Here is a 27805-nt window from a genome sequence, read left to right as displayed (position 1 = left end):
AGCCCATTTGCAACCATTGTCATGTTGATGATCATACACGAGTGAATTATCCAGTTCTTCTCCGTAGAAGAAAAGCTTGCTTCATCTGTGAGAGTACTCAACATTTAAAAGCCCAATGTCCTGATGCCCCTTGGAATTGTAAGAGAAAACAAGTGGCAACTCACCGCTCTAGGGTGATGAACGCTAATGTTGATCAGATGAATACTGAAAAAGAGACAGTTATATTGAGTAGCTTTCAAAAAATGGATACGGAAATGCCAGAAGATAATAGTAAGCCCGACAGTACATCTGTAGCAGAAGACAAAGATGATTTCCAGGAAGCCATTTCTACTTTAGACTCAGTATCTTGGATACCCAACATGGTTCACATACGACTAACGAACTATATTCTATAAAGAAACCATCAGCAAGCTTGAAAGCTCAGTTAACACTCATTCACAGCGTCAACTTTCCGTTTATGGCAGGGTACACATTGCTAATACACTCATACTCTCCAAGTTGTGGCATTTTCTGAGAATTGCAAGTCTCCCAAAAAGCTTTTACAATAAGATGTCTTTTATTGTGTATCAATTCGTGACTCACAACCTGTTTCCCAGGATTGCTCGGACAACTCTAGAACAGCCGAAAGACAAAGGTGGTGTTTCATTATTGAATGTAGAAGTTCAGCAAAAGGTTTTCCAGTTTCGATATATCAATCTATTACTGTTCAACTGTCGTCAAAGGATACCAGACTTCCTGTACGGGACGTTGATATTTACTCTACAATTTTCCTTTGATGCTCCCTCACGCGTCAACCCTTTGATATTCAAACATTCCAGATCATACGGTAACATGAAGGGCCTCCATCCACTAATCCCTATGTTTAGTGCTTTGGACTCCTGCCCTCGTTTACCTACCGAAAATGACCTGACAATACCACCACAGACTAGTCTAATCCTCCTCTTCAAAGATATATGTGAAGAAGACCCACAAGAGAAATTCAAGTTTAGAAAGTTCCTTCAAGCACAAAAAGCATATCATTTCTTTGAACAAGATTTCCTTTCAAATGGTATACAGTTCAAAAGCAGACAACATTGTGGCTCTCCCAATATTCTACAAAAAATCAAAAATGCTATCCTTACTGGAAACCTTACCTTCAAGCCGTATTTTGCATCTTTATTATCAGCTGAACAGCATGGTCTTGAATTGGACAATGAAGAGCATCCAACTGAATCAAATATCAACTTTGATTCATTCATTCAGCAGATGAACTACGAAGATATCAATATAACAACATTGAAGAATCGTCAACTAAAGACAATGTTCAGCTTCAACTCAAACTCACAAATCACAAATATAAGTCATAACAACTGGAAAGCTTTTATCAGGAGTCCTATGCACCATATTCCAAGAAATGTATGGTACAGACCTCTTCATGAGAAATTATCCACTCGAGCCAATTTACATAGAATCATCCCAGCAAAGGTAGACGGCGACTATTGCCAATTGTGCAAGCTACCAGAAACAGAGCAACATATGCTCTTTACTTGTATTCAAAAACAAGACTTGTGGAACGCAGCTTTCAAGAAATACTTGTCAAATCCCAAAGATCCCAACTGTAGCTCAATATTCGAGGATTTATCCACACTTAGATTAGCCAAGTATTACATCTTACACTATCATGACAAGTTTACAATCTATGACTTTTTTGCTACAGTCATTCGATTCATTTGGAAAGCCTACTGGCAACAATTCTTTGAACAGACTTCTGTCGTGGATGAGATTGTCCTCAATCAAATTCAGAAGGAGCTATTGAAACTATCTGCTTACAGTTCTTTATGTTAATATCTTTTGTATTTTCGCGACAAGTCACTATTTAATACACTTGTATCTCTCTTAATCCTTATACTCTCATGGTTCTTTCGCTCAACAGTGCTAAGCCACCTGATAAAGGTGACCCACCAACTACCAATGCTCATCCACCAGCGAGCCCCACATCAGTTTCAAAAAAAACAACTGCGGTGTTATATTCTAAAGCACACCAACGTCCCGCTAAAACTCGAGAAAGCTTGATACACAGCAATGCCAACTTGACCACTTCATCTGTAATGAGTCCAGATCTTGCGGATTCCAATACACCACCACCATTAATAATTGAGACCGTCTATTGGGGTGTATCTCAAACACCCGGTAGCATCTTTTTTGACATTTCTTCTCGTAAAGAAGTAGATCGAGCAATCTATAAATTAGCATTCTACCAGTTCCAAGATTATGTTGGGCTAGTTGTTCATAAGTCAGGCTCCAACCGCTACTTGGAAGTAAACTTTGATAAGGATGAGTTTCGTACAGCCGCTTGTACTCATGGCCTTCACTTCGATGATGGGCGAGTTATCATACGCCCTACACTTGCTTGTAGACCGGGCTCGATCATTCGACGAGTCACATTGCAACGTCTACCCTGGTTACGTCCACATAATTTGCAGGAAGGTTTAAGACGCACCTTGTCCAACTATGGCTCTATTCGAGATGTTGGAATTGTCACCGATTCTGAAACTGGTGCTTTCCTGGGATCAGGTTACGCCGTGCTAGATTGCTCACCTGATCCCTCTCAACCTGACCCTTTCCTGGATTTGACCCACGTTATCCCCTGGGTTGACCCAGAAACAACATCGACTACAGAAAACTCTATTTTTATTCATGCTTACTGGAAGGAAATGCCTACTTATTGTAAATATTGCCATGAACTTGGACATAGCGCTTCCAATTGTAAGCAAGCTCCAAGTAACAAGAGAGTTTGTTACTACTGTTTTAAACCTGGACATATCCGCGTTCAATGTCCAGATAAGATTTCGCCTGCCAAAAGACTTCGAGGCTCGACTAAGAAGAAACCCACCATCGATCTTACGGAATATAATCTCAGTAGCTCATCTACATCGGATAAAATTTCAGAACAATCTGTTCAAGCTAACGATCAGCCTGTTCTTGAGCCACTTAACATTGATGAAAATGATGTTTCCCTACAGAATACTCACACCATCATGGTGGACATGAACGCAAATACAGATGATTTGACCGAATTACAAAATTCTGATGATTCACCGGAACAATTGGTCGTGGATATGAGCGACAGTACTCCTTTGCCCGACAGTCAGCCCGAACTAAAATCAACAGACTCATCTTCGGCAGAACTTGATATCACTATGGATGACAGTGTCTTCCTTGATGAGGACGACACAACCCATTCTACTTGGGCAACATCCAATGTAGCTATCAGCACCTCGAATACGATTGGGGAATTATCTCAAGTTCAGATAACAACAATACCGGCTATTCAAAAACGGTTGAAGAAAACAAAGACTCCGGCTATTGGAATACGGAAGAGTGAACGCTTAAAGCGGCCTCCTGCCATACTAGATTTATAATTTTATGATTAATAATAATAATCATCGTAAGGCTTTATCGTTACTCTCTTTGAATGGCAATAGTTTTTTCAAGGTTAGTAACCCTTCTTCACGACATCATCTTATACGGTACATTCGTTCAAAATCACCTACTTTTGTCGCTCTTCAAGAGATCGATCAAAGTAGTGATTCATTTCAACATCAAAACATTTTACACCAGCAGTTTTGTTGTCAACAATCCCTGTGGACTGAATACTGCGGCCTCCTTTGCTTCGATCCTCAGTTCATTCTATCTCGAATTCCTCTTCCTGAGGATTCACGTTGTATTCTTGCAAAAGTAACTCACATTGAAGGCTCTATGGATCCATTTCATATCCTTGTTATCTATGCTCCTGCGTCGTCTTCCAAAGCACGCGCAGAATTTTTTGATACTATTTTAACTTTTCGACAGCTATCACCTTACGACACACTTTCCTGTGTTGATCGTATGATTATAGCAGGCGATTTTAACTATGCGCTTCCATCTTTTTCGACACCTCGAACGACGCGTCATCCACAACATTGGCTTCATTTTTTACAATGTCATTTTCGAAATGTGATATCTGAACTACGTGGGTTAGATACACCTACATTTCGACGTGGAGATACAACTCGCTCGGTTATAGATTATCTATACATATCGCTAGATTTATCCGTTCACTATGTCGATGCTGAGGTCGAATTCCTCAACCCTCAATGGACTGATCATGCACTTCTTGGGTTAACGTTTCAGACGGATCTATCCACTACTACAGGACCTGGGCTTTGGCGTGCTAACCCAATTTATGTCGCTAATAAGGATTTCATGAGACAATTTGATCGCATGCTGAAAAATCTTTACGAACATGAAATTCACTTTTCATCGCTGTCACCACAAGAATTATGGGATATTATCAAAGCGCGGATCAAGAAGTTTGTTAAAGGTTATGGTCGCCAACGCGTGGACTGGAGAAAACAACAACTGATTGCACTACAACGTAAACGTCAACGTTTATTACGACAAGCGATACCCACATCTATCCTGTCAATTCATTTGCCTCGAGTTGAACGCCAAATTCAAACCCTTCAGGAGGAAACAGTTAAAATCGCTATTTTGAAAGCTGAACGTACTTGGAGGGAACGCGGGGAAACTGATGCCGGATACCTCAAGAAATCTGCGTCAGCTCGACAAGCCCAACGATCAGTCCCAATGCTGCGAAATCCCGCCACGGGCGACATCTGCTCTAATCAGGAGCAAATGTTGGAAGTAACACAACACTTTTACGCCAATCTCTATGCGACCGAGCCTATATGCCTAGACTCAGTGGAACGAATGGTCTCTCATATTCCAGATGCTTGTAGTCTCCATGAATCTGATGCCAATTTCCTAATGTCTCCTTTTGATATTGATGAAATTGTTGCGCAAGGATCTCGAGCCCCCAAGTCCAGTAGTCCTGGCCCTGACGGGCTGTCATATGTGTTTTTGAACTTGCTTTTTCAACAACCCCAGTACACTGAACTCATCGTTCGAGTGTTTAATGATGCCTTATCCAAGAGCCTCTTCCCGCCTTCTTGGTTAGAAACCAGCGTTTGTCTATTGCCAAAAAAAGGAGATCTTACTTCACTGAAAAACTGGCGTCCAATTACAGTGATTAACTGTGATGCCAAAATCTTCACTCGTCTGCTCAATACTCGGCTTGCTTCCATCATCTCTCCTCTGATATCCCCTAATCAGAGTGGGTTTATGAAGGAAAGGTTTATTGCTGACAACAGTGCTTTGGCTCAAATTGCATGCGAACAAGCATCAGCTCGTCAATCGGATGAGGTCGGTTTGCTATGCGATCAGGAGAAAGCCTATGATCGAGTGCATCCTACCTATCTTCGAGCCATTTTAACACGCTTCGGATTCCCAATGGGCTTTATTGACTCAATCTCTAGTCTCTTTTTTGGTACTTCTATGAAAGTCAATGTGAATGGCTATCTTACTCAACCAGTTCCTCTTGGTCGTGGTTTGCGGCAAGGCGATCCCATTAGTCCATTATTATTTAATTTGGTCATGGAACCTCTCATTAAATCCATCATTCATTCTGATCGAATTCAAGGTTTCCTCCCACCAAATATTTCTCGTCCGTATCTCGATTCATTTACGCTACCTCCGCTAAGGGTCCTAGCTTATGCTGATGATCTGTTAATTTTTCTAAAAGATGTCTATGATTTAGCTGAAGTACAACAACTTATCAGTTGCTATAATCGAGCTTCTAACGCCAAAATGAATTATGATAAGACGGTAGCCTTCTCTGTCTCTGGTCGTCCACACGCTCATTGGTTGCCTGCACTACAATCTTACGGTATCTCGAAATGGCACGACCGAAACGATCCTGTTCCTTTGACATATCTAGGTTATCCCTTGATATTCTCAGCTTCTCAAGGAAATTTTTTTCAAGAACGCCTTGTTCAAACAATTAGTCGCGCTTGTGATATTCATAAACAACGTCAACTGTCGGTGCGAGGTCGTGCAACGGTTCTTAATACTCTAATATTGTCGACCCTTTGGCACATATTACGAGTTACTTGGATACCACAGCGCATCCTTGGTAAGATTGGCCAAATCTCCAGGGACTTCCTTATGTTTCGAATCTTTCCCCCTATCGCTTTTGATGTACTTCAATTTCCACTTCAAAAAGGCGGTCTGGGCATTCTCAATCCGTCTGTGCAACAACTGGCTCTGCAATTTAGATGGCTTACACCTCTACTACAGGAAGCAAGACCCTCATCGATAGTGTCTCAATGGCTTGGGGCCCACATGATTAGCCTATCTACTGTACCAATCCTTGATCAACGATTCCCGTTCATCTTCCCGGCATTGCGTCGAGGTCTTCTACACTCACGTCGACCAGGCATCTGTTCTATCCTATATCGTGCTTTTGACGCTTTATTTGGAAAAGCTTTAATTTTGGATAAACTGAACGTCCCTCTGGACCAAGCCCCTCATTTATCGCCGATATTTTGCTTATCTTTGCCTTTGTCTGCGGTGGTTTCGTGGTCCACACAAATTCATACTAAAGTACAAAATACTTTTGACTCTCTTCTTGTTCAAGATGCTTTCTTCTATAATCATGAGATTCTATGCTTGTCTCCTCGATCTTCCGACTCCCTTCCTATTGGTCGCTATCGAATTCTGAAGTTTTTACGCTGGATACAATCGGGCGATGTTATTCTCTTACCATTTTTCGCGCGCCTGTGCTTACCATTGACATCGAATTCTGATTTCCATTCATTTGGACAGCTGTCTTTTGATAACTTCTGCCGATCTCTGGTAGAACCCGCTATTGATCAACAGACTCTTATAATCATGCCTAAATACTTCCGAAAGAAGCGTTTAGACACACTGGCACATTCCATTTCTTCTCCTACAAACTCCTTGAGACCTGTCTCCTTCTGGAAACGGTTCTGGAGTATGGATGTTCCTTTGGCTATTCGCAACCCTTGGTATCGCCTCCTTCACCATAAACTACCAAGTGCAGCAGTCATTCACAAGATGATTCCTGATCTTTGTGGATCTTCTTGCCGGCTATGTGCTCCTGTTGATGTTATGGAAGATCCTGACCATTTTCTTTTTTTATGCCCCAAGAAGCTCACCATCTGGCGTTTGATTTGGTGTCAGTTTTTTGGTGTTGTGGACGTCGAGCTGTCCGCTATCCGTCAAGCTTTTTACAATCTGACCTTTCCTCGACAGAAACTTCGATTCATCCAAAATGACACTATCGTCGGTTGCACTTTTCTTGGGATATGGAAGGCACATTGGCGATTTATATTCGACGACGTTCCTTTTGATCCCACTATTGTTCATAACCAAATTTTGCTTACGATTGCATCAATGCGATCTAATGCACTGCACTCACTAGTATAATACTCGCACATCTTCAAGTTGATTAATTTTCCTTTTGTCTATCCGAAGTCAAGAAGTTCACCGCTGTCTAACACGTGACTTTGTTCATTTATTTATTTTAATAAAACTGGCTTTCTAGCCCCTACAAAAAAAAATAATCCTTATACTCTTTGATGAGTTTTAATAAACATTAAAATTTTCATCCATAAAAAAAAAACCCTCCGATCTCTTTTTATAAGCGTCTAACCTAGTATAAAGTAGCACGTTTAATCTAACCCAAAGGATCCTGCGTAGTTAGAGTTTTGCATACTTGAATAATGTAAGGAGTCAAGCACCTTTTTTCGAATGGGTTTCCTCTAACATGCAAACAACTTCAAGAGACCAAAAAACCACTTTTCCTTTGGAGAAATAATTCACACATTAAGTTATTTTCATAGTAGAATGCAGTTTTTATTTATTTATATGCGTCCAGTACCAAATATTAATGTTAGAGCATATATATTGTGGTGGAGGCAGAGTAAAGATCCTATATTTTTTTTTTCCAATATGAGCATGGTGTCCAGTTGCAAGCAGAGAATCACGACGCCAAGAGAAAAATTAATATTCCGACTAAAGTATTGACTTTGTCGTCAAGCTTATGTGGATTAAGCGTAAAATTATAATCGTATTGCTAACTGAAACAAAGTGTCCATCAGTAGTACATCGAAATCAGTCAAGACCAGAGAAACAAGGAATTATCACAAAAGTACAATTGATAAACAAGGCAGGTAAGGCATGCGCTACTCATGATGGTCTACACACACGGAACTTAAGAACCAATATGCACAGCAACTCAAAGGTCCCAACCACTTTCACTTAGGGCGCCAGGAGACTGAACTACGCGTGGCTACTGCAAGTATCTTTCGAATACCAGCAGATTCCTTTGCCCAATCTGCCAACATCTAAAAGCTAAATAGTGTTGATAAATCTCGTACATGAGAAAATATTAGTTTTTTTTTATTGATAATAATCAACTAGTAAACTTACCTTTGAACTTCTAAATAAAAACATAAATAAGGCATGCGCTACTCATGATGGTCTACACACACGGAACTTAAGAACCAATATGCACAGCAACTCAAAGGTCCCAATCACTTTCACTTAGGGCGCCAGGAGACTGAACTACGCGTGGCTACTGCAAGTATCTTTCGAATACCAGCAGATTCCTTTGCCCAATCTGCCAACATCTAAAAGCTAAATAGTGTTGATAAATCTCGTACATGAGAAAATATTAGTTTTTTTTTATTGATAATAATCAACTAGTAAACTTACCTTTGAACTTCTAAATAAAAACATAAATAAGGCATGCGCTACTCATGATGGTCTACACACACGGAACTTAAGAACCAATATGCACAGCAACTCAAAGGTCCCAACCACTTTCACTTAGGGCGCCAGGAGACTGAACTACGCGTGGCTACTGCAAGTATCTTTCGAATACCAGCAGATTCCTTTACCATAAATCTGAAAAGGAAGAAAAAGAAAAATTTATTGGTATGCGTAATTGAAAAAGTGACGTATAATGTGTATTCGTGACTACTTATTTTTTATTTTCAGACCTATGCCGATACCACCTATCTAATTTATGTGAGAACTGCTTTCTCCTAAGACATATTTGCACTTTCAACATGGAAAAGCCTTGGCTGGAAGGTAGGAAACAGACTAAAGAATAAATAACAATCAACAGTTTTCTTAGATCCTTATAGATCTCAAAAAATATATAAGACACAAGAATTCACGGTTTTCTAATTTCGTGTTAAAACACAAGGAATTAATACCTGGTTGGTCCATGGACATAAATGCCACTTCTATGAATGGCCTACATAGTGCATGGTCTAATCGATACGCTGATGCATACAAAGAGGTTAAGGAAACAAAGAAAGGGTGAAATGAAAATTCAATAGGAATAAATATTTGTATTCATTAAATCATCTGACTTGTGTTAATTTAGGCCACCAAAATCGAAACGATTCAATACTGTTATTTGGAGTGAAATTTACTCAAGCTTTATGCGCAGAGTAAACCCCTTATTTCTCTTTCTTTCTTTCTTTTCTTCTTTTATTTTTTTTATTAACTTTCTAAATAGAAAAAAACGATCAACGTATATTATGAAGAAGCCATCAACATACTGACTACGGCTGCTACTCCTGCTGCTGCCCATGTTTGTCAATTGATTAATCCAACCAATAGTAATGTCTCAAACAACCCCATTCCTCCTGATGGCGATGAAGATGGATCTACACAAAGCGACAATGATATTTATTGTGACGCTAACAAGGACAACGATACGGCTACACCCATATTAATCTGCCCAGTTTGCAGTCCGCCTTCGATGTCAACTTCTGATGAAGCATCATCCTCTAATGAATTATTAACATCAACACCACTGTCTTTGGAATTACACGCGCCGGGTCCAAATCGATTTTACGTTGATCATACTGATATCTCAGAGAGATTCTATAACATGCAACAATATGTCTTTAACTTCACCAAAGTCAATAACTTAACCTTGGAATCTGATGTTCATCTCATCCTATCGTTATCTTCAATTCTCTTATTACAAAATAACAATCGACTCCATAAAGACATGATCCCATTTTTTGGCGATAAAATATACCAAAAAGCTCGCAAAAGCATCCTTGATTCCCTAAATATGACGTACAATTTCCCCAGAGAAACTTTGCTTGAAATCATTGAAACTGCACAAAGCGTATACAATAAAACCAATAATCGAATCAATGCAGCAGCTTCGTTACTTACCCTAGCAAATGCCGTGGATGATCCTATAGATAAAAAACTCATTGTATCTGCATCTCAGCTTCTCCAATTTCTGCCTATGGATCCAACATATTCAAACATACGCGAAACAAAACTCATTACAAGATATATTATACATGCGATACAACCTTTATTTGACGATCATGAACGAGATATACGACTGGAATTTACTTTTACTGAACCCGCTGACAACTATAATCGAGAAGTTAGTTTTACTGGTTGCCCAGATTGTATCATTACTGTTTTCCCACACCAAACGGATGATGGTGTGAACGTGGGCTATGGAGAGGTAAAGAGTCAGGCAATGGTAGGAGATCACTATTTGGTCAATTTGGATCTTATGCGGCTTGCAACACTTGGAAAAAATTCAATTAATGAAAATGAGTTAACAGGAAATATGAGTATACATATAGTTGGTAAGTCTTTGTTAAAAAAAAAAAAAGCAAAAACGACTGTATATTGAATGGGCTCTATTTCTTAGGCCCGTTTATCACGTTTTATTTAATTCAACTAAATGCTGATGGATTGTATTGCATGACTGAATTGGCTCATGTGCAATACCCTATGTCTGTTTCGGAAGTCCCTGCCTATCTTACAAACTTCAGCAACTTGAAAAATGTTTTGCATGTTTTTCAATCTTTCTGCAAATATGAAGATACCAATGCTGATCTCTCTTCTTGGCGTCGTGATTCTCTGCTTGCAACTGACGTTATGCTCATATTGGAAAAAAAAAAAAATAGGAAGCGCAAAAATACAACTGGACACCATGCTCATATTGGAAAAAAAAAAATATAGGATCTTTACTCTGCCTCCACCACAATATATATGCTCTAACATTAATATTTGGTACTGGACGCATATAAATAAATAAAAACTGCATTCTACTATGAAAATAACTTAATGTGTGAATTATTTCTCCAAAGGAAAAGTGGTTTTTTGGTCTCTTGAAGTTGTTTGCATGTTAGAGGAAACCCATTCGAAAAAAGGTGCTTGACTCCTTACATTATTCAAGTATGCAAAACTCTAACTACGCAGGATCCTTTGGGTTAGATTAAACGTGCTACTTTATACTAACGTGCCACCAAGCTTAAACCTGAAAAATTTTAATTTTGTTTCAATTTTTTTTTTTTAACATCGTGGACATGATGAGGTGCTTTTTTTTTTTTAAGAAAAAAAAAGCCTAGTTTTAATGATATTTATTGTTAACTATACCAAATCTGAAGACACTCTGACTTTTCTGTGAGACAAATGCTTTTTCTCTACAAATTTTCTCACCTCTTGAACAACTTCTCTGCCATCAGTACATCGACTATAAGCTTCAATAAAGTCCATTGATCTCCTAAAATACCTACGTATATGTGCTAGATCGCCGGCTTTATCCAAAAAGGAATCGATATTTCTCTCAAGAGACTTAAAGGAGTAATCGCATTTTAAGCGAGCTTCTCTTTTTGCTGCACCCCAGTACATTTCGATCCAATTGCATTCACAATGGTATTTAGGATACAGCTCAAAAACGTAGACAGAGTTTATGATCACCTCCTCTAAAACAGACTTTTGATTTTTAAAATCAGGGCAATTCTTTAAAAAATGGAGAGCGCAGCAAACTGGATTAACTCGATCTGGAGCCCACAGTGCACCTTTCATTTCTTACCTTCCAGATCATGTCCAATCCATAGACTTCTTTCCTCCAAAGTTTTACTTATTCCCTTGAAGTAGCGTACTTTTGTTGTTTTCAAGTTGATCTCTTAAATGAGGGGTAAATTGATTCGTCTCATTCCTATGTTTTTTAAGATAAGCTCGTTTTCTAGCGTTAAGTGGAGGCATAGTTTTAGAGTATAAATAAGGGAGAAGAGGCACCTATGTTAAAGTACGAGCTCTTTCATATTGATTACGTAATATGTGACTGTTATTTTTCTCTGTCCTGCACCATACGGTATAACAAAGAATTTGTTTCAAAATATGTCTTCCCTTAAGGACTGCCAGCTAAAATTTTGAAATACCGCATGTTTTCAAATGATAGAAAATGAAAATATTATTAATAAAACTAACAATCTAATCCATAAGAAATGTTCAGAAAGGTTTATATAATAATTGTTATGGTTTTGATTTATTGTTGGATTATTTGTGGAAAAGTTTATAATTTTTGAAAATTGTCAAAAAATTTTCAGGTTTAAGCTTGGTGGCACGTTAATTTTGATAATGAAGAAGGTAAGATGGAAGCATTGAATAAGGAGTTTTTGATTCTCGGTAGAAAAATCAAAGTACAAGCAACGACGGATAAAAATTCGGATGTGATCAGAATAGGGATCACCAATGTTCCTTATGAAAAGGATGACAAGTTGAAACCGTTGATGATACGGTTATTTGAGAAGTATGGGAGCATTTTGGAAATAGGATTCCATCATACAGTGGATGGTGGTTGGTGTAATGGCAGGGGGTATGTTACTCTTGTCAAGGATAGAACAAAAAATTATGAGCCTCTTACACCTCAAATTTCATCTTGGGAACAAGATCACTATTTACATATTGTCTGGAGCAATGTGAAGCCCATTTGCAACCATTGTCATGTTGATGATCATACACGAGTGAATTATCCAGTTCTTCTCCGTAGAAGAAAAGCTTGCTTCATCTGTGAGAGTACTCAACATTTAAAAGCCCAATGTCCTGATGCCCCTTGGAATTGTAAGAGAAAACAAGTGGCAACTCACCGCTCTAGGGTGATGAACGCTAATGTTGATCAGATGAATACTGAAAAAGAGACAGTTATATTGAGTAGCTTTCAAAAAATGGATACGGAAATGCCAGAAGATAATAGTAAGCCCGACAGTACATCTGTAGCAGAAGACAAAGATGATTTCCAGGAAGCCATTTCTACTTTAGACTCAGTATCTTGGATACCCAACATGGTTCACATACGACTAACGAACTATATTCTATAAAGAAACCATCAGCAAGCTTGAAAGCTCAGTTAACACTCATTCACAGCGTCAACTTTCCGTTTATGGCAGGGTACACATTGCTAATACACTCATACTCTCCAAGTTGTGGCATTTTCTGAGAATTGCAAGTCTCCCAAAAAGCTTTTACAATAAGATGTCTTTTATTGTGTATCAATTCGTGACTCACAACCTGTTTCCCAGGATTGCTCGGACAACTCTAGAACAGCCGAAAGACAAAGGTGGTGTTTCATTATTGAATGTAGAAGTTCAGCAAAAGGTTTTCCAGTTTCGATATATCAATCTATTACTGTTCAACTGTCGTCAAAGGATACCAGACTTCCTGTACGGGACGTTGATATTTACTCTACAATTTTCCTTTGATGCTCCCTCACGCGTCAACCCTTTGATATTCAAACATTCCAGATCATACGGTAACATGAAGGGCCTCCATCCACTAATCCCTATGTTTAGTGCTTTGGACTCCTGCCCTCGTTTACCTACCGAAAATGACCTGACAATACCACCACAGACTAGTCTAATCCTCCTCTTCAAAGATATATGTGAAGAAGACCCACAAGAGAAATTCAAGTTTAGAAAGTTCCTTCAAGCACAAAAAGCATATCATTTCTTTGAACAAGATTTCCTTTCAAATGGTATACAGTTCAAAAGCAGACAACATTGTGGCTCTCCCAATATTCTACAAAAAATCAAAAATGCTATCCTTACTGGAAACCTTACCTTCAAGCCGTATTTTGCATCTTTATTATCAGCTGAACAGCATGGTCTTGAATTGGACAATGAAGAGCATCCAACTGAATCAAATATCAACTTTGATTCATTCATTCAGCAGATGAACTACGAAGATATCAATATAACAACATTGAAGAATCGTCAACTAAAGACAATGTTCAGCTTCAACTCAAACTCACAAATCACAAATATAAGTCATAACAACTGGAAAGCTTTTATCAGGAGTCCTATGCACCATATTCCAAGAAATGTATGGTACAGACCTCTTCATGAGAAATTATCCACTCGAGCCAATTTACATAGAATCATCCCAGCAAAGGTAGACGGCGACTATTGCCAATTGTGCAAGCTACCAGAAACAGAGCAACATATGCTCTTTACTTGTATTCAAAAACAAGACTTGTGGAACGCAGCTTTCAAGAAATACTTGTCAAATCCCAAAGATCCCAACTGTAGCTCAATATTCGAGGATTTATCCACACTTAGATTAGCCAAGTATTACATCTTACACTATCATGACAAGTTTACAATCTATGACTTTTTTGCTACAGTCATTCGATTCATTTGGAAAGCCTACTGGCAACAATTCTTTGAACAGACTTCTGTCGTGGATGAGATTGTCCTCAATCAAATTCAGAAGGAGCTATTGAAACTATCTGCTTACAGTTCTTTATGTTAATATCTTTTGTATTTTCGCGACAAGTCACTATTTAATACACTTGTATCTCTCTTAATCCTTATACTCTTTGATGAGTTTTAATAAACATTAAAATTTTCATCCATAAAAAAAAAAGTATTCTACGAAGGAGTATAGAGGCTCTAGCAGTTGCCTCATTTGGCCAAAAGGGCGAGCCATCAAAAACATGTTTCCAGTGGGTTCTCCAGAGGCATAGTATACCACAGGCAACGACTTGGAAAGAATCAAGTTGCCAGCGCAAACTTACTGTGACTGAGATTGGGTTTGGTCGAGAGATTTCGTCAAAAGTCAGATGTGCATTCTGGTCAAAGAAACAAAAGTGTATCCCACATAGGCTGTTGAAGTAGACAAGACCATAGGAGATGCTCATCAGATTCAATTGCGCCACATCGTTCATCAGTAATAGTAGTAGGCATGATTTTGTGCAGTCGGGAACGTGTTGGCAGCTTGGAATGATAGAGACGCCAAAGCATGGTTCGTACTGGATGAGGAATGGAGGCGTGCCAAAACTCTGTCCAGGATGACTTGCTGGCTCGAGGATAATGTGAAGATAGACTAGTTGTCAATAGGACGGAACGATGTTGTTGATAATTTTCAATTGGTGTGCCATCGGGTAGGGGCGTGCTAACGAGAGAATTGAATTTCGGTTCAGGACGAGGGCATCCCATGAAGAATATAAAAAGACCAAGTGAGAGATCAGAGGTGCTTCTGAGAGCTGTAAAAAGTTTTTCTTCCTTAACGTGACCTAGTGAGAGGAGGTCAAAATATTCCTCGGATCGATTGCGTTGCTTTCTCGACAGAAACGAGGTGATTGGTGTAAGCCTTCCATCTACGGTGCTGAATTTAGATAGGTCTTTAACCAAATTTGATTTCCAATCATTGCAAGTATGATCAGGATCGTTGGTAAGCAGGATCCAAGCAGGATTTGTCGCATGTCTTCTTTTTTTGCAGTTCAAACCTACCTAAGGAAGTCTCGGTCAAAGAGGACCGGGGTCAGCAAGGTTCTCAAGCGATGGCATGTATTCGCATCCAATTGGACCCTCAAAGCATCCGAGGATCTCTTCAATTAGAAAACGTCCCATGTGCAAGGGCACGGAGGCAGGATGACCAAAGAATTGCCGGGTTGGATGCGGATCATGTTCCTCGTGTCCCCACGACTGATTTGACTTTTTTTTTTCCAATTGGACTGAATGAACGCGCGTTCTTGAGGACTCTTTCAAGAAAATGAAGAAAAGGGTAGGTAGGATGTTGCTATTCGATTGGATCGGACTTTGTCAAGACAGAAATACCCCTTCACAATGCCATTCTGTGGTCCAAAAGAGAGCTACCGGTCCTCCTCCAGATCGATCCTCATTGTGGTTGTTGAATGAAGGGTTGGATGAGGACAGACTGATCATGCTCCTCCTTTGCTTTCTCCTGGCAGTCGTGAGAAAACGCGGTTGTTTTTTCACGCGCATTGATTTCTAATGAAATTCTGAATGTTGGAAGATTTATGCCTGTGCCATTTCAGTTCCGCGGTCTTCTTCCGAGGAAGAGAAGCACGATTCAGTTTGACCCAAAGTTTTCCTTATTTAAATCTTTTTTTTTTTTTAATTGTCTTTTCTTAATCAATTCAAGATTGATATTTCAAGTTGGTTTCATTTAAAACAGAGTCGGACAAGCAAGTAAAGATCCATTGGTTTGATGAAAAGGAAACTCGGCTGATCTCTATTTATCTTAGGCCATGCCCTATAGTGGAAACAATTTAAAAAGCAGCAGTGATGTTTCACTGGGATCCAGTGGGACAAAAGACGATGGAAGTCTTGAAAAGACAGTGACCGGTAATGAAGGGGATGCTGTGTGGATAGCTTAATAACACGATTGACAAGCAGATACAGAAAGAGATCAGACATCGCTCGAGGAAGAATGTGATGGAGGTTATGGATGGTGGGTTGTACTAGGATCCTTTATGGTTCAAATCACCAGCTTTGGTATCGTCTCCAGTTGGTAAGTGCAGTGAACATCGGTGAACATGGACTGATCCCTTCTCTTTTAGGGGTAGTTCAAAAAAAAAAGAAGGGAAAGTTGGACGGACACTGATGTTTGGGTTTAGGTGTGATGCAGGATTATTACCATCAACATTATTTTAGCAGTGATCCAAAGAGTTTAGTGAACCTGAGTTTTGTTGGCACGTTGGCCTTGATCTTTAGTTATGGGTTGAGTCCAATTGTACAAGTCTGTACGTCGATTTATGGTGTGCGGCCCATTATGATGGTGGGTACTTTGCTGATTGTCATTTCGATGGAAATGGCTGGATTTGCCACCCAGGTGTGGCATCTCTATCTGACCCAAGGTGTCTTGTTTGGCATTGGTGCCTCGTGCATGTATGTCACCGTGATGGCCGTGACACCTCAGTGGTTTACGAGACGTAGGGGGATCGCGTTAGGCATCGTGGCAGGTGGATCCGGGATAGGCGGTTTGGTCATTCCGCTTATCTATACCGCCATCAACCAAAGGTTGGGTTCCGGATGGACCTACCGTATCATGGGCTTCATCTGTCTTGCGTGTGATGTCGTTGCTTGCGTCTTTGTGAAAGAACGTGAACAGAAGCGAGAGAGAAAGAGGTTGAGGGAGATTGTCCAATTGGACGTCTTGAAGAATTTCAACTTTTTGCTGTTTTCGGTAGGATCGGATATTGCCTTGCTAGGTTATTTTGTTCCCTTGTTTTTTGTGCCTTGTAAGTGATGGAGTAGGCTGGTGATCCTTATTGATTTCTGTATATAGCGTATGCCTCTTACCTTGGCCTGTCTGATTCCCAAGGTTCTTCTCTTGTTTCGGTCGCTTCAGCCATGAACTTTGTAGGTCGTTTGGCGGCAGGGTAAAAAAAAAAAAAAAAAAAAAAAAAAGAAAAAAAAGAATGGATTTGGGGTACTGAGACAAGTGGAATAGTTTATTAGGTGATCGTATAGGTCAATTGAATTCAAACATCATTTTTACAGTTATCTCTGCATTCAGTAGCTTCTTGATCTGGACCTTTGCTTATTCTTTCAACACACTGATGGGCTTCATGGTCGTCTATGGGTTCTTTTGTGGATCTTATTTTGCACTCATGTCCAATATTTCCGCTAATTTACTTGGCATGGCCAAGTTTCCCTCGGGTCTTTCCTTCTTGCTGCTGATTAACATTGTGTCTGTGTTTGGACCGAATATATCGAGTGCGATTGAGACGGGTGTTTCAAGTGAACCTTATTTCTCTTACAAGATGTTTACAGGTGTCGCCTACCTTTTGGGATCCTTGATCTTGATCGTCTTGAAATTGAGACTTGACAGGAATCCACTGGCAAAGGTTTAAATAAAGTCCGATACTATTTTAGTGCATGTGCTCTTGATTTGTGACTTATCCATTTTTACTTTTATTATATCTTAATATAGCCACTTGACTTTAAATAAAGCGGAGTTCTCAATAGAGATATCCCCTATAAACAAAAAGATTTGTGACTTATGAATTCAACTACTAATAGAAATAAACGTAGAGTATTTAATATATAATTAGAACAAAACAAAATTTTATCAAATTGTTGGTATTAAATCCTATTAAAAGGAGTTTTGAAGCTATTCAAGCAATTGCAGTTATATCAATTCTTGATAACAAACAAAAGAGGAAGAAGAAATTTTTAAAACAAATCTGTCATTGTAAAATAATTGACATATTTTTGGGTTTGAATTTTAGGTAGACAATGAGATATTAAAGATTGTTCGAGGTTTGAAAAGATAGAGGAATAGTGACAAAGTTGGCACGGCACGGAACACTCTTTTAAAAAACAATTCATGGTTCTTCCCGATAACGAAACGTTACACTCCAGGACGGAGTCAGTTCCTACTGATAACCCCCCAAAAAGCCAACATATGCTGATATAGCTGGGCGTGACATTCAACTCAATCGACACTCTTTGCTAAATCCTGCAGCCACAGTTTCATTTGAATCAACACCTAACACTACGACAGTTATTCAGACACGCATTTGGCGCCATTCTCTTGCACCGAACACATACTTTTTCGACATCTCGAAGATTCCGAAGCTTACAGATGCTCAACATTTTGAACAGATTCTGAGCAAAAACTTTCCCCCAGAATCATTTTACGGTATTAAGGCTCTGGGCAGCGGCAACAATGGCCGTTAAATAGAAGTGAACCCTGTACCTGAGATTGTTCCCAAGTTCATTACTGAAAGTATTTTCTATGAGAAATTGAATGTCCGCCTTCTTCCTTGTAAGGCCCTTGAAGGTGAAGGACAAGTTATTCATCTTGATCTATCAGACATTTCTTTCCTACCTCACCCAATAATTCTAGTGGATTTAAAAACTACGCTTGAAAATTATGGTAAAGTCTTAGATGTTGGATTGAAATACGATTCGACCTGGCGAGTATTTATGGGAGCAGGATACGCTGTGATTCAACAGGATCCCTACACTGAATACGCCAAGCTTACCCATTCCCTGACTTGGAAGGAGGATGGGTGCTTTTGTCACGCCACCTTCCCCGATATGCCGACATGGTGTCGATACTGCCACGCTGAAGGCCACACGAAGTATGAATGCAAAAAAGCGTTGGCTAACATGACACATTACGCCTGTGATCAACCAGGCCATCGCAAGGCCGATTGCCCCGCCCCCTGCCAACCAGCCTTCAGCCAAAACAACTTACGAAAAACCAAGGAAGTCGTCACTCCCTTCTGCTACCACCACCAAGAGCTCTTCAGATTCCGTGAATGTTTTGACAGCCTCCAACACGATCGGTTCCGGTACACAGCAATCTACATGGGCTACTCATACATCAGATAATCCCGCATTACCCACAGTCGCACATACCTCCGCTGCACTGTTGGTCTCTGCGCAGAAGAACAATGATGACCACAAAGAGGTCCCAGTTAACGAAAATACTACCCCTAACCCTAACTTCACTCTGGAAGAAGACGAGGGGGAGGAACTAGATGAGGAATACTCTCCATCCTCCAATGAAGAGACTGTCGAGTACTCTTCTGATGATTACATGGACGAAGGCGATCCTGAAGAATTCACCTCCGAGGGCAAGATCGTGGATGTAGATATTATAATGGGTGATACACTCCCAGCAGAAAAGGCAAATCAACCCAGGTCCATCACTTTTGACGCTTTACCGCAGTCCCTCTCTATTCCAACGCGCCGTACCTCTAGAATAGGGGCTTCTGTGAAATCAAGCGAAGATGATCATCACTGTACCGGATCATCTTCCTCACAGTCGTCCCGTAAAAGGCACGTATAAATTTTTAATTTATGTCTATGAAAAAAATCAATCTAAATTATGCATCGTTAAATTGCAATAGTCTAATCAAAACCCAATCTACAGCTGTGCAATCTGCCTACATTCGTTACCTACGCTTACAAAAATTCGATATTATGTCTCTTCAAGAAACTCATGCCTCTCCTTCCTCTCGAACGTCTCTCGATATGCAGTTTCAAGCCCAACAATCCTTTTGGACTTATCACTGCGGCATCGTCTCCTTTTCTTCTGAATTTGCTTTAACCTTAATCGATGGTAGTCCTCTCTATGCCTCTGATCACTACCTACTCTGTAAAGTGGAACACCCACATCAATTCTATGAACCTTTTTTTTATTTTAAATATTGATACTCCCGCCAGATCAAATGTTGAAAGACGATCATTCTTTGAAAATATGTATAACTTCGTTCAAACATTAACCAACACTATTTCTTTGGATCGGCTGATAATCTCTCATGATTTCAATTATGACTATCAACGCGACATCGTGAGTGGGACTGGCAACTTTAAAACCTTTGCGATGTGGGTCCACTACCTGCAGGAAAACTTTCACAATTGCTTACAAACACATGACATGGATCGTCTTCCAACGTTCCAACGAAACACGAGCATCCATTCAAGCATTGATTATATCTATACCAGCCTTCCTTTACAACACCTATTAACAGAATCTAGCCTTTCCTATTTGGGTTCTACTTGGTCGGATCACACCTTAATCAGTAGCAGTTTTAATTTTGGACCTTCAAAGATGGGACCTGAACTCTTTCGGGAGAATCCTGGTGATGCCAGTAACCCTAAATTTCAACAGCAATTAGCATCGGCTATCGATCGCCTGTTGGACACTATCAATCCGGATCTCTCTCCTCAAGATCAATGGGAGCTCGTCAAAACGGTGGCAATCAAAATCGTTAAAACCTTTGGCGTCAAATACGTTTGTTGGCGACAACAATCTCTGAAACATCTACAACATAAACGCAATCGGCTGCTTCGATCTAAACCTCCTGTTGCTACGTTAGAACATTTTCTACCCAAAATTGAAAAGATGCTCAAGACGCTTCAAGTTGAACTTGTCAAAGTGGCAGCTCTAAAGGCCGGTATGGTATGGCGCGAACAAGGTGAGCGTTCAGCCAAATTCCTGAAAAATGTCCACCAACTCCGAGAAAATCAACAATACATTGGCACTCTCCAACCAACTGAAGAAACTCAGAATCCTCCTAGTACGAGCGAAAGGACGGAACATCCCCCTTCGTCGACTGCCTCCTCTGATCCAGCAACAGTATGTCAATATGCTCGGCAGTTTTACAAGCAATTGTACACGGCTGATCCAGTGGATAATGCTCAACTTCAAGACTATCTTGCTTCTATCCACTTCGATCGACAAATATCCTCTGATGCTCAAGAGTCTCTGACCGAACCTATCTCCATAGAGGATCTCATCGAACAAGCCTCGCGGAATGGCAACAATATTAGTAGCCCTGGCTCCGATGACCTTGGTTATCCATTTCCACTACATCTATTTCGTCATCCTCGCTTACAAGAACTGAGTGTCCAAGTGTATAATCAGGCAATGCAAGGTGTTTTTCCATCTACGTGGCAGGACCTCAGGGTAAGGCTTCTGCCGAAAAAAGGTGATCTATCAACTCTCAAGAACTGGCGTCCCATCTCACTTATCAACTGTGATGCTAAAGTTTTCACGCGGATACTTACCAAGCGGTTAGGTCCCCCTTTGGGTAAATTGTTGAATCCAATCGGGATTTGTTCCTGGTAAGTTTATTGCAGATCATGGTATGGCCCTTTCCTTGATTCTCGAACAAGCTCGTGGTTTCCGTCTTCCCGGGGTTGGACTTCTTTTAGATCAAGAAACGGCCTATGATAGGGTACATCCTGGATATTTGCGTTCTGTCATGGTCAAATTCAATTTCCCGGCACAATTTATCACGTGTATATCCAAACTATCCTTTGTCCTTTGCTCTTCAACATTGCTCTCGAACCATTTCTTTTGTCAGTCATACAAGACCCTCAACTCCATGGCATTTCACTCTCGCCTTCCCCTACGGGCGTGTTCTCACTCAATTCATCTTCAGTTCCACCCATTACATGTTTAGCTTATGATGATGATGTCTGTCTCCTACTATCCAATCCGACAGAACTGCGACACGCTAGTATACACATGAGGAACTATGCTGCGGTATCCAATGCCAAATTTAATGATAACAAAACGGAGGTTTTCTCTCTGCAAAGCCCATGGGATCATACGTGGGACACTCCCTTGCATGATATGAGGATCACCACATTTCATCATCAAGGCTCCAAGCAGCCCTTCCGTTATCTTGGGTTCTATATACCCTACAACTCTCGACAACGCAAGATAGTTGAGGATCAGCTAATACTTAAAGTTCAGCAACAATGTATTTTATACTCTCAACGTTAATTGTCTATCCTTGGCCGAGTCACAGTGATGAATGTACTCATCTTATCCAAAATATGGTACACTTTACGTCTCTTGCGTCCGACTGCCCGGTTCTTCACCTCTCTGAAAAAGGTTATCTATCAATTCATCTGGAAAAAGAAGTCTCCACGATTGAAACAGGCAATTATTTATTTATCAAATATTTACGGCGGTCTCAACGTCCTCGATCCCATCCTCCAATACCAAGTACTTTAAAAACATTGGCTGAATTACATCATGGACCCTAAAGAATACAGCTCCTTTGTCTTACCATATAGGCTCCAACATCTCTCTTTGTTCAAGAACTCGGCGGATTATCCCCTGTTACCGCTCGTCCATCCTTCCTTTCGACAAAGTGTAGTATACGATAAAATGCTGTCCATTTGGGAGGTCATTTTGACTACGATGGATTACTTCAACCATACGCTAGATGAGCCACTCCAGGGTCCTATCCCCCTTCAAACCGTTCTTAATCTCCCGTTACATATAGTTCTGAACGCTCCACCAGATCACTGGTCTCATCGTCACCTGAGATTCCTGACCGCATCCATGTTTATATTTGACAGACAGGCTGACCATTTACGTCTCAAGGTTGATGGTGAATATACTCGTTACCCTTGTTGTAGAACAGTAACTGATTGTAGTTGACATTAATAAATATAAGTCTTAATACAAAATCATAATTAAAATAAAGCAAAAGTTTATTTAAATAAGATCATACAATCAATTCCAATTAAACATGTTCTTTTAGAATATGTATTGTATTCATGAGCGTTCTTTGGTAAGAAGAAGTATCAACTAAAATAACCAAATCCAATCCAATGTCAGGAATATTGCTAATCTTTCACATAGTTGAAATAACGCGTAAAATAACGTTATTCAAATCAGTGAGGAATTCCCAGAATAAAAGATAATCTATGACAGACACACAAAAGAACAAATGAAAAGTTTTCATAATCATAATTAATGACACTTGCTAAAGTACCTGAAGATCAGAATAACGATCACAATAGAAGATATCAAGCCACTCACTCAATAAGATATAAATACCTGCCTTCAATTAGAATAATTTTTACTTTAAACTGAAATAAAGATCAGTCTCAAATAGTATCCAAAATGTTTCTTGATCTTTGTTTCTACCTTTTCTTTAATTGTTTTTACTATTTTACAACAACCCTCGGTTATGTCGCCAGTTATTCTCAGACATCCTAACTCATCGGACGATCACTCTTAAAGAATTTGTATGGGACCACATCCTGCAAGAACCCAGTTCTCTAGTCACGAATATTCATACGGAACTTCCTCTGCTCACCAAGGTTCGACTTTCCACCCGTTGGTCTCGTTTTACACCACAAGCGTATCGTTTGGCATTCCAAGATGTTCACATCAGAGTCCTCATAAGTTTCAAAAAGCTTCGATTCATCACTTCTGGTACAGCAAATCCTATCCCAATGCTAGAACAGTGTTCTACAGGACTATTCATCATCGCATTCCCACTCAAGTCTTCATCCACAAGTACAACCCTCAAATCCCCACATGTTGTTCTCTCTGTGGTGCAGCGGATGATACTCTCCGACACTTTACAGTCGATTGTCCCAAGAAGTGGGCGATTTGGACAAAGGTATTATACCAGTTCTTTCCGCATCACACTTTCTCTGCTGAAATGGTTTATGATGTGCTCTGCTATCTCTCCACGTGCCGTATTATGCTCCATCATCGGCACAACCCATTGGCAACTCTGGAATCTCTACTGGAATCACGGAAATTCTAATTCACGTATTGTTTCTCCAACCACTCTCGAACAAGTTTACGCTAAAACAATCAGTTTAATTGACATTCTACTTCACCAAGACTAAACCTCCATTTGACATGGATGGTGTTTTTCCAGTTATGCAGCTGTTCGCAATTACAACATTACATTACAGACAAGAAAGAAAAAACAAACCAGAAAGAAAACGTTATCAGACACGACTTCTCAAAATAATTATCCCATTATTTCAGTTACCGAAATTCCTTCGATTTCCGTTTCCTCGGAGTATCATGAAGACGTGCTCACTCAAATTTTGTTTTAAATAAAAATTGGCTTGGATTTTTTTTTCCTGCAAGATGGTTTCTAAACAAACCTTGACTGTTCTTGGTTTACAACTGACCGTGTAGGGTCTTGAAGCATACAAGAATTTACCAGAAGCCTATACCTGCTTCGATCCTGTTTGCTTTCCACGGCCGACTTTGTCAGTTTTTCTTGATGCCATGGACCGTTCTAATGAGGACGAATAGAGAATCAGGCTTCGATGACGCCTTTATGTGAAAAGCTCTGTGGGCTCAATGGCCCCCAAAGACGTTGCCAATCGGCACTGTATCGTCGTCAGCTTTGACAGTCCGAACCATGGCAGTCGACGGGTGAACGCGGAGGCCAACGGTGGCTGGCAGGAAAGACAAACGAGCGACATGTGGAGTAGGCTCTACAGCACGGCCCGTACGGTGTCTGAGTTGATGGATGTCATCGAACACGATCTCTTTGGACCGGCGGGTCCAGGCCGAGGTCAATGAGCCCCTCGTTCATCAGTTGCACAAGATCCATCAAGGGAAAGAAGGGGTGGATTGGATGTATCGTGTGCTGCCGAACGTAGGTCATGCATGGTGCCCGGAGAGGATCGAACTCGGTGTGCATTGGACAGATCAGTGGATGTTGAAAAGAGAGAAAGGAAAGTTATAAAGTGCATCCTTCCCACTGGATGTCATGTCTGTGAATATGGCCTATCCATGGTTCCAAACGGTCCTCATCCATTGATTCCCCCCTTTTTTTTTCTGAACCCTCCCTGCCTGTGAGAACCATCTCTTTACTTTTTTTTCACTGTCCATTCATCCCCCAAGCAGGGTGTGTCGCATGCCTTCTTTTTTTGCAGTTCAAACCCACACTGAGGGAAGCCTCGGTCAAAGAGGACCGGGGTCAGCAAGGTTCTCAAGCGATGGCATGTATTCTCACCTGATTGGAGCATCCAATGCTCTCTCTTTAAAAAAAGTAGAAAATGTCCCATGCGCAAGAGCACGGAGGTAGGATGACCAAAGAAAACTGCCGGGGGTTGGATGCGGATCATGTTCCTTGTGTCCCCACGACTGATTTGACTTTTTTTTCCAATTGGACTGAATGAACGCGCGTTCTTGAGGACACTTTCAAGAAAAGGAAAAAAAAGGGTAGGTAGGATGTGGTATTCGATTGGATCGGACCTTGTCAAGACAGAAATACCCCTTCACAATGCCATTCTGTGGTCTAAAAGAGAGCCACCGATCCTCCCTCCAGATCGATCCTCACTGTGACTGTTGAATGAAGGGTTGGATGAGGACAGACGGATCATGCTCCTCCTTTGCTTTCTCCTGGCAGTCGTGAAAAAAAAAAACAACCGAGTTTTCTCACGCTCATTGATTTCTGATGAGATTCTGAATGTTGCAAGATCTCTGCCTGTACCACCCCAGATCCGTTGTCTTGTTCCGAAGCCTGATTCAGTTTGACTCAAAAAATTTTCCTTATTTAAATTTTTTTTTTTTTTGATTTTCTTTTTTTTTTTTTTAATCATTTCAAGATTGATATTTCAGGTTGGTTTCATTTAAAACAGAGTCGGACAAGCAAGTAAAGATCCATTGGGTTGATGAAAAGGAAACTCGGCTGATCTCTACTTATCTTAGGCCATGCCCTATGGTGGAAACAACTTGAAAAGCAGCAGTGATATTTCACTAGAATCCAATGTGACAAAAGACGATGGAAGTCTTGAAAAGACAGTGACTGGTAATAAAGGGGAGGGGTTGAGTGAATCGATTGATAACACGATTGACAAGCAGAAGGAGATCAGACATCGCTCGAGGAAGGATGTGATGGAGGTTATGGATGGTTTGTTGTACTAGGATCCTTTCTGGTTCAAATCACCAGCTTTGGTGTCATCTCCAGTTGGTAAGTGCAGTGAACATCGGTGAACATGGACTGATCCCTTCTCTTTTAGGGGTAATTCAAAAAAAAAAGAAGGGAAAGTTGGACGGAGACTGATGTTTGGGTTTAGGTGTGATGCAGGATTATTATCATCAACACTATTTTAGCAGTGATCCAAAGAGTTTAGTGAACCTGAGTTTTGTTGGCACGTTGGCCTTGATCTTTAGTTATGGGTTGAGTCCAATTGTACAAGTCTGTACGTCGATTTATGGTGTGCGGCCCATTATGATGGTGGGTACTTTGCTGATTGTCATTTCGATGGAAATGGCTGGATTTGCCACCCAGGTGTGGCATCTCTATCTGACCCAAGGTGTCTTGTTTGGCATTGGTGCCTCGTGCATGTATGTCACCGTGATGGCCGTGACACCTCAGTGGTTTACGAGACGTAGGGGGATCGCGTTAGGCATCGTGGCAGGTGGATCCGGGATAGGCGGTTTGGTCATTCCGCTTATCTATACCGCCATCAACCAAAGGTTGGGTTCCGGATGGACCTACCGTATCATGGGCTTCATCTGTCTTGCGTGTGATGTCGTTGCTTGCGTCTTTGTGAAGGAGCGTGAACAGAAGCGAGAGAGAAAGAAGTTGAGGGATATTGTTCAGCTGGATGTCTTGAAGAATTTCAACTTTTTGCTGTTTTCGGTAGGATCGGATATTGCCTTGCTAGGTTATTTTGTTCCCTTGTTTTTTGTACCTTGTAAGTGATGGAGTAGGCTGGTGATCCTTATTGATTTCTGTATATAGCGTATGCTACTTACCTTGGCCTGTCTGATTCCCAAGGTTCTTCTCTTGTTTCGGTCGCTTCAGCCATGAACTTTGTAGGTCGTTTGGCGGCAGGGTAAAAAAAAAAAAAAAAAAAAAAAAGAAAAAAAAAGAATGGATTTGGGGTACTGAGACAAGTGGAATAGTTTATTAGGTGATCGTATAGGTCAATTGAATTCAAACATCATTTTTACAGTTATCTCTGCATTCAGTAGCTTCTTGATCTGGACCTTTGCTTATTCTTTCAACACACTGATGGGCTTCATGGTCGTCTATGGGTTCTTTTGTGGATCTTATTTTGCACTCATGTCCAATATTTCCGCTAATTTACTTGGCATGGCCAAGTTTCCCTCGGGTCTTTCCTTCTTGCTGCTGATTAACATTGTGTCTGTGTTTGGACCGAATATATCGAGTGCGATTGAGACGGGTGTTTCAAGTGAACCTTATTTCTCTTACAAGATGTTTACAGGTGTCGCCTACCTTTTGGGATCCTTGATCTTGATCGTCTTGAAATTGAGACTTGACAGGAATCCACTGGCAAAGGTTTAAATAAAGTCCGATACTATTTTAGTGCATGTGCTCTTTTTTAAAGAGAAAGAGACCCTTTCGGTTCATTTTTTAAATCTTTTCAAAAAAAGAAACTTGTACATTTTATTACACGAATATACAAACAAAATAAAAAAAAGGAATGGAGAGGGAGAAAGGGGGGATTTTATACATGATTTATTATTGGCAGCAGAAAAAAAAAATAAAAGGGGGGGGAGGAAGAAGATAGAAAAAATAGAGTACAAAGACATAAAAGAGGGGGGGATTACTTTTAAAGCATAG

General features: G+C 40.4%; 12 protein-coding genes across 12 annotated transcripts; 10 read left to right on the top strand and 2 right to left on the bottom strand.

Annotated features, from left to right (window-relative positions):
- Window positions 1-831: 831 nt before the first annotated feature.
- Window positions 832-1739, top strand: RO3G_14534 (uncharacterized protein; the record flags this gene model as incomplete). Its single annotated transcript, XM_067669118.1, has 2 exons — window positions 832-1640; window positions 1697-1739. The coding sequence occupies 2 exons, from the start codon at window positions 832-834 to the stop codon at window positions 1737-1739; spliced, it is 852 nt and encodes a 283-aa protein (XP_067525219.1).
- Window positions 1740-2087: 348 nt separating this feature from the next.
- RO3G_14533 (uncharacterized protein) lies at window positions 2088-3401 on the top strand (the record flags this gene model as incomplete). The annotated part of the gene is made up of 1 exon (XM_067669117.1): window positions 2088-3401. The coding sequence occupies one exon, from the start codon at window positions 2088-2090 to the stop codon at window positions 3399-3401; it is 1314 nt and encodes a 437-aa protein (XP_067525218.1).
- A 558-nt stretch (window positions 3402-3959) lies between these two features.
- Window positions 3960-7308, top strand: RO3G_14532 (uncharacterized protein; the record flags this gene model as incomplete). Its single annotated transcript, XM_067669116.1, has 2 exons — window positions 3960-3975; window positions 4067-7308. The coding sequence occupies 2 exons, from the start codon at window positions 3960-3962 to the stop codon at window positions 7306-7308; spliced, it is 3258 nt and encodes a 1085-aa protein (XP_067525217.1).
- Window positions 7309-8138: 830 nt separating this feature from the next.
- Window positions 8139-8622, bottom strand: RO3G_14531 (uncharacterized protein; the record flags this gene model as incomplete). The annotated part of the gene is made up of 4 exons (XM_067669115.1): window positions 8139-8228; window positions 8314-8323; window positions 8428-8513; window positions 8599-8622. 4 exons carry the CDS (start codon window positions 8620-8622, stop codon window positions 8139-8141), a joined length of 210 nt encoding a protein of 69 aa, XP_067525216.1.
- A 332-nt stretch (window positions 8623-8954) lies between these two features.
- RO3G_14530 (uncharacterized protein) lies at window positions 8955-10535 on the top strand (the record flags this gene model as incomplete). Its single annotated transcript, XM_067669114.1, has 5 exons — window positions 8955-8976; window positions 9033-9210; window positions 9278-9344; window positions 9413-10393; window positions 10518-10535. 5 exons carry the CDS (start codon window positions 8955-8957, stop codon window positions 10533-10535), a joined length of 1266 nt encoding a protein of 421 aa, XP_067525215.1.
- Window positions 10536-11310: 775 nt separating this feature from the next.
- On the bottom strand, window positions 11311-12109 carry RO3G_14529 (uncharacterized protein; the record flags this gene model as incomplete). Its single annotated transcript, XM_067669113.1, has 3 exons — window positions 11311-11682; window positions 11756-11789; window positions 12105-12109. The coding sequence occupies 3 exons, from the start codon at window positions 12107-12109 to the stop codon at window positions 11311-11313; spliced, it is 411 nt and encodes a 136-aa protein (XP_067525214.1).
- A 1370-nt stretch (window positions 12110-13479) lies between these two features.
- On the top strand, window positions 13480-14472 carry RO3G_14528 (uncharacterized protein; the record flags this gene model as incomplete). The annotated part of the gene is made up of 1 exon (XM_067669112.1): window positions 13480-14472. One exon carries the CDS (start codon window positions 13480-13482, stop codon window positions 14470-14472), a length of 993 nt encoding a protein of 330 aa, XP_067525213.1.
- A 1966-nt stretch (window positions 14473-16438) lies between these two features.
- On the top strand, window positions 16439-17919 carry RO3G_14527 (uncharacterized protein; the record flags this gene model as incomplete). The annotated part of the gene is made up of 5 exons (XM_067669111.1): window positions 16439-16476; window positions 16620-17206; window positions 17254-17347; window positions 17419-17815; window positions 17902-17919. 5 exons carry the CDS (start codon window positions 16439-16441, stop codon window positions 17917-17919), a joined length of 1134 nt encoding a protein of 377 aa, XP_067525212.1.
- Window positions 17920-18846: 927 nt separating this feature from the next.
- RO3G_14526 (uncharacterized protein) lies at window positions 18847-20135 on the top strand (the record flags this gene model as incomplete). Its single annotated transcript, XM_067669110.1, has 4 exons — window positions 18847-18849; window positions 18930-19057; window positions 19185-19753; window positions 19855-20135. The coding sequence occupies 4 exons, from the start codon at window positions 18847-18849 to the stop codon at window positions 20133-20135; spliced, it is 981 nt and encodes a 326-aa protein (XP_067525211.1).
- Window positions 20136-20535: 400 nt separating this feature from the next.
- RO3G_14525 (uncharacterized protein) lies at window positions 20536-21892 on the top strand (the record flags this gene model as incomplete). The annotated part of the gene is made up of 2 exons (XM_067669109.1): window positions 20536-21517; window positions 21567-21892. 2 exons carry the CDS (start codon window positions 20536-20538, stop codon window positions 21890-21892), a joined length of 1308 nt encoding a protein of 435 aa, XP_067525210.1.
- A 1460-nt stretch (window positions 21893-23352) lies between these two features.
- Window positions 23353-24092, top strand: RO3G_14524 (uncharacterized protein; the record flags this gene model as incomplete). The annotated part of the gene is made up of 2 exons (XM_067669108.1): window positions 23353-23428; window positions 23473-24092. The coding sequence occupies 2 exons, from the start codon at window positions 23353-23355 to the stop codon at window positions 24090-24092; spliced, it is 696 nt and encodes a 231-aa protein (XP_067525209.1).
- Window positions 24093-25923: 1831 nt separating this feature from the next.
- RO3G_14523 (uncharacterized protein) lies at window positions 25924-27526 on the top strand (the record flags this gene model as incomplete). The annotated part of the gene is made up of 5 exons (XM_067669107.1): window positions 25924-26020; window positions 26137-26182; window positions 26329-26912; window positions 26960-27053; window positions 27124-27526. The coding sequence occupies 5 exons, from the start codon at window positions 25924-25926 to the stop codon at window positions 27524-27526; spliced, it is 1224 nt and encodes a 407-aa protein (XP_067525208.1).
- Between the last annotated feature and the right edge of the window lie 279 nt (window positions 27527-27805).

This window comes from Rhizopus delemar, genomic scaffold, assembly GCF_000149305.1.
Source record: "Rhizopus delemar RA 99-880 supercont3.14 genomic scaffold, whole genome shotgun sequence".
In the NCBI taxonomy this organism is placed as follows: domain Eukaryota; kingdom Fungi; phylum Mucoromycota; class Mucoromycetes; order Mucorales; family Rhizopodaceae; genus Rhizopus; species Rhizopus delemar.
The sequence above is the reverse complement of the archived record's forward strand: the minus strand, read 5'-3'. Positions and strand labels throughout refer to the sequence as shown.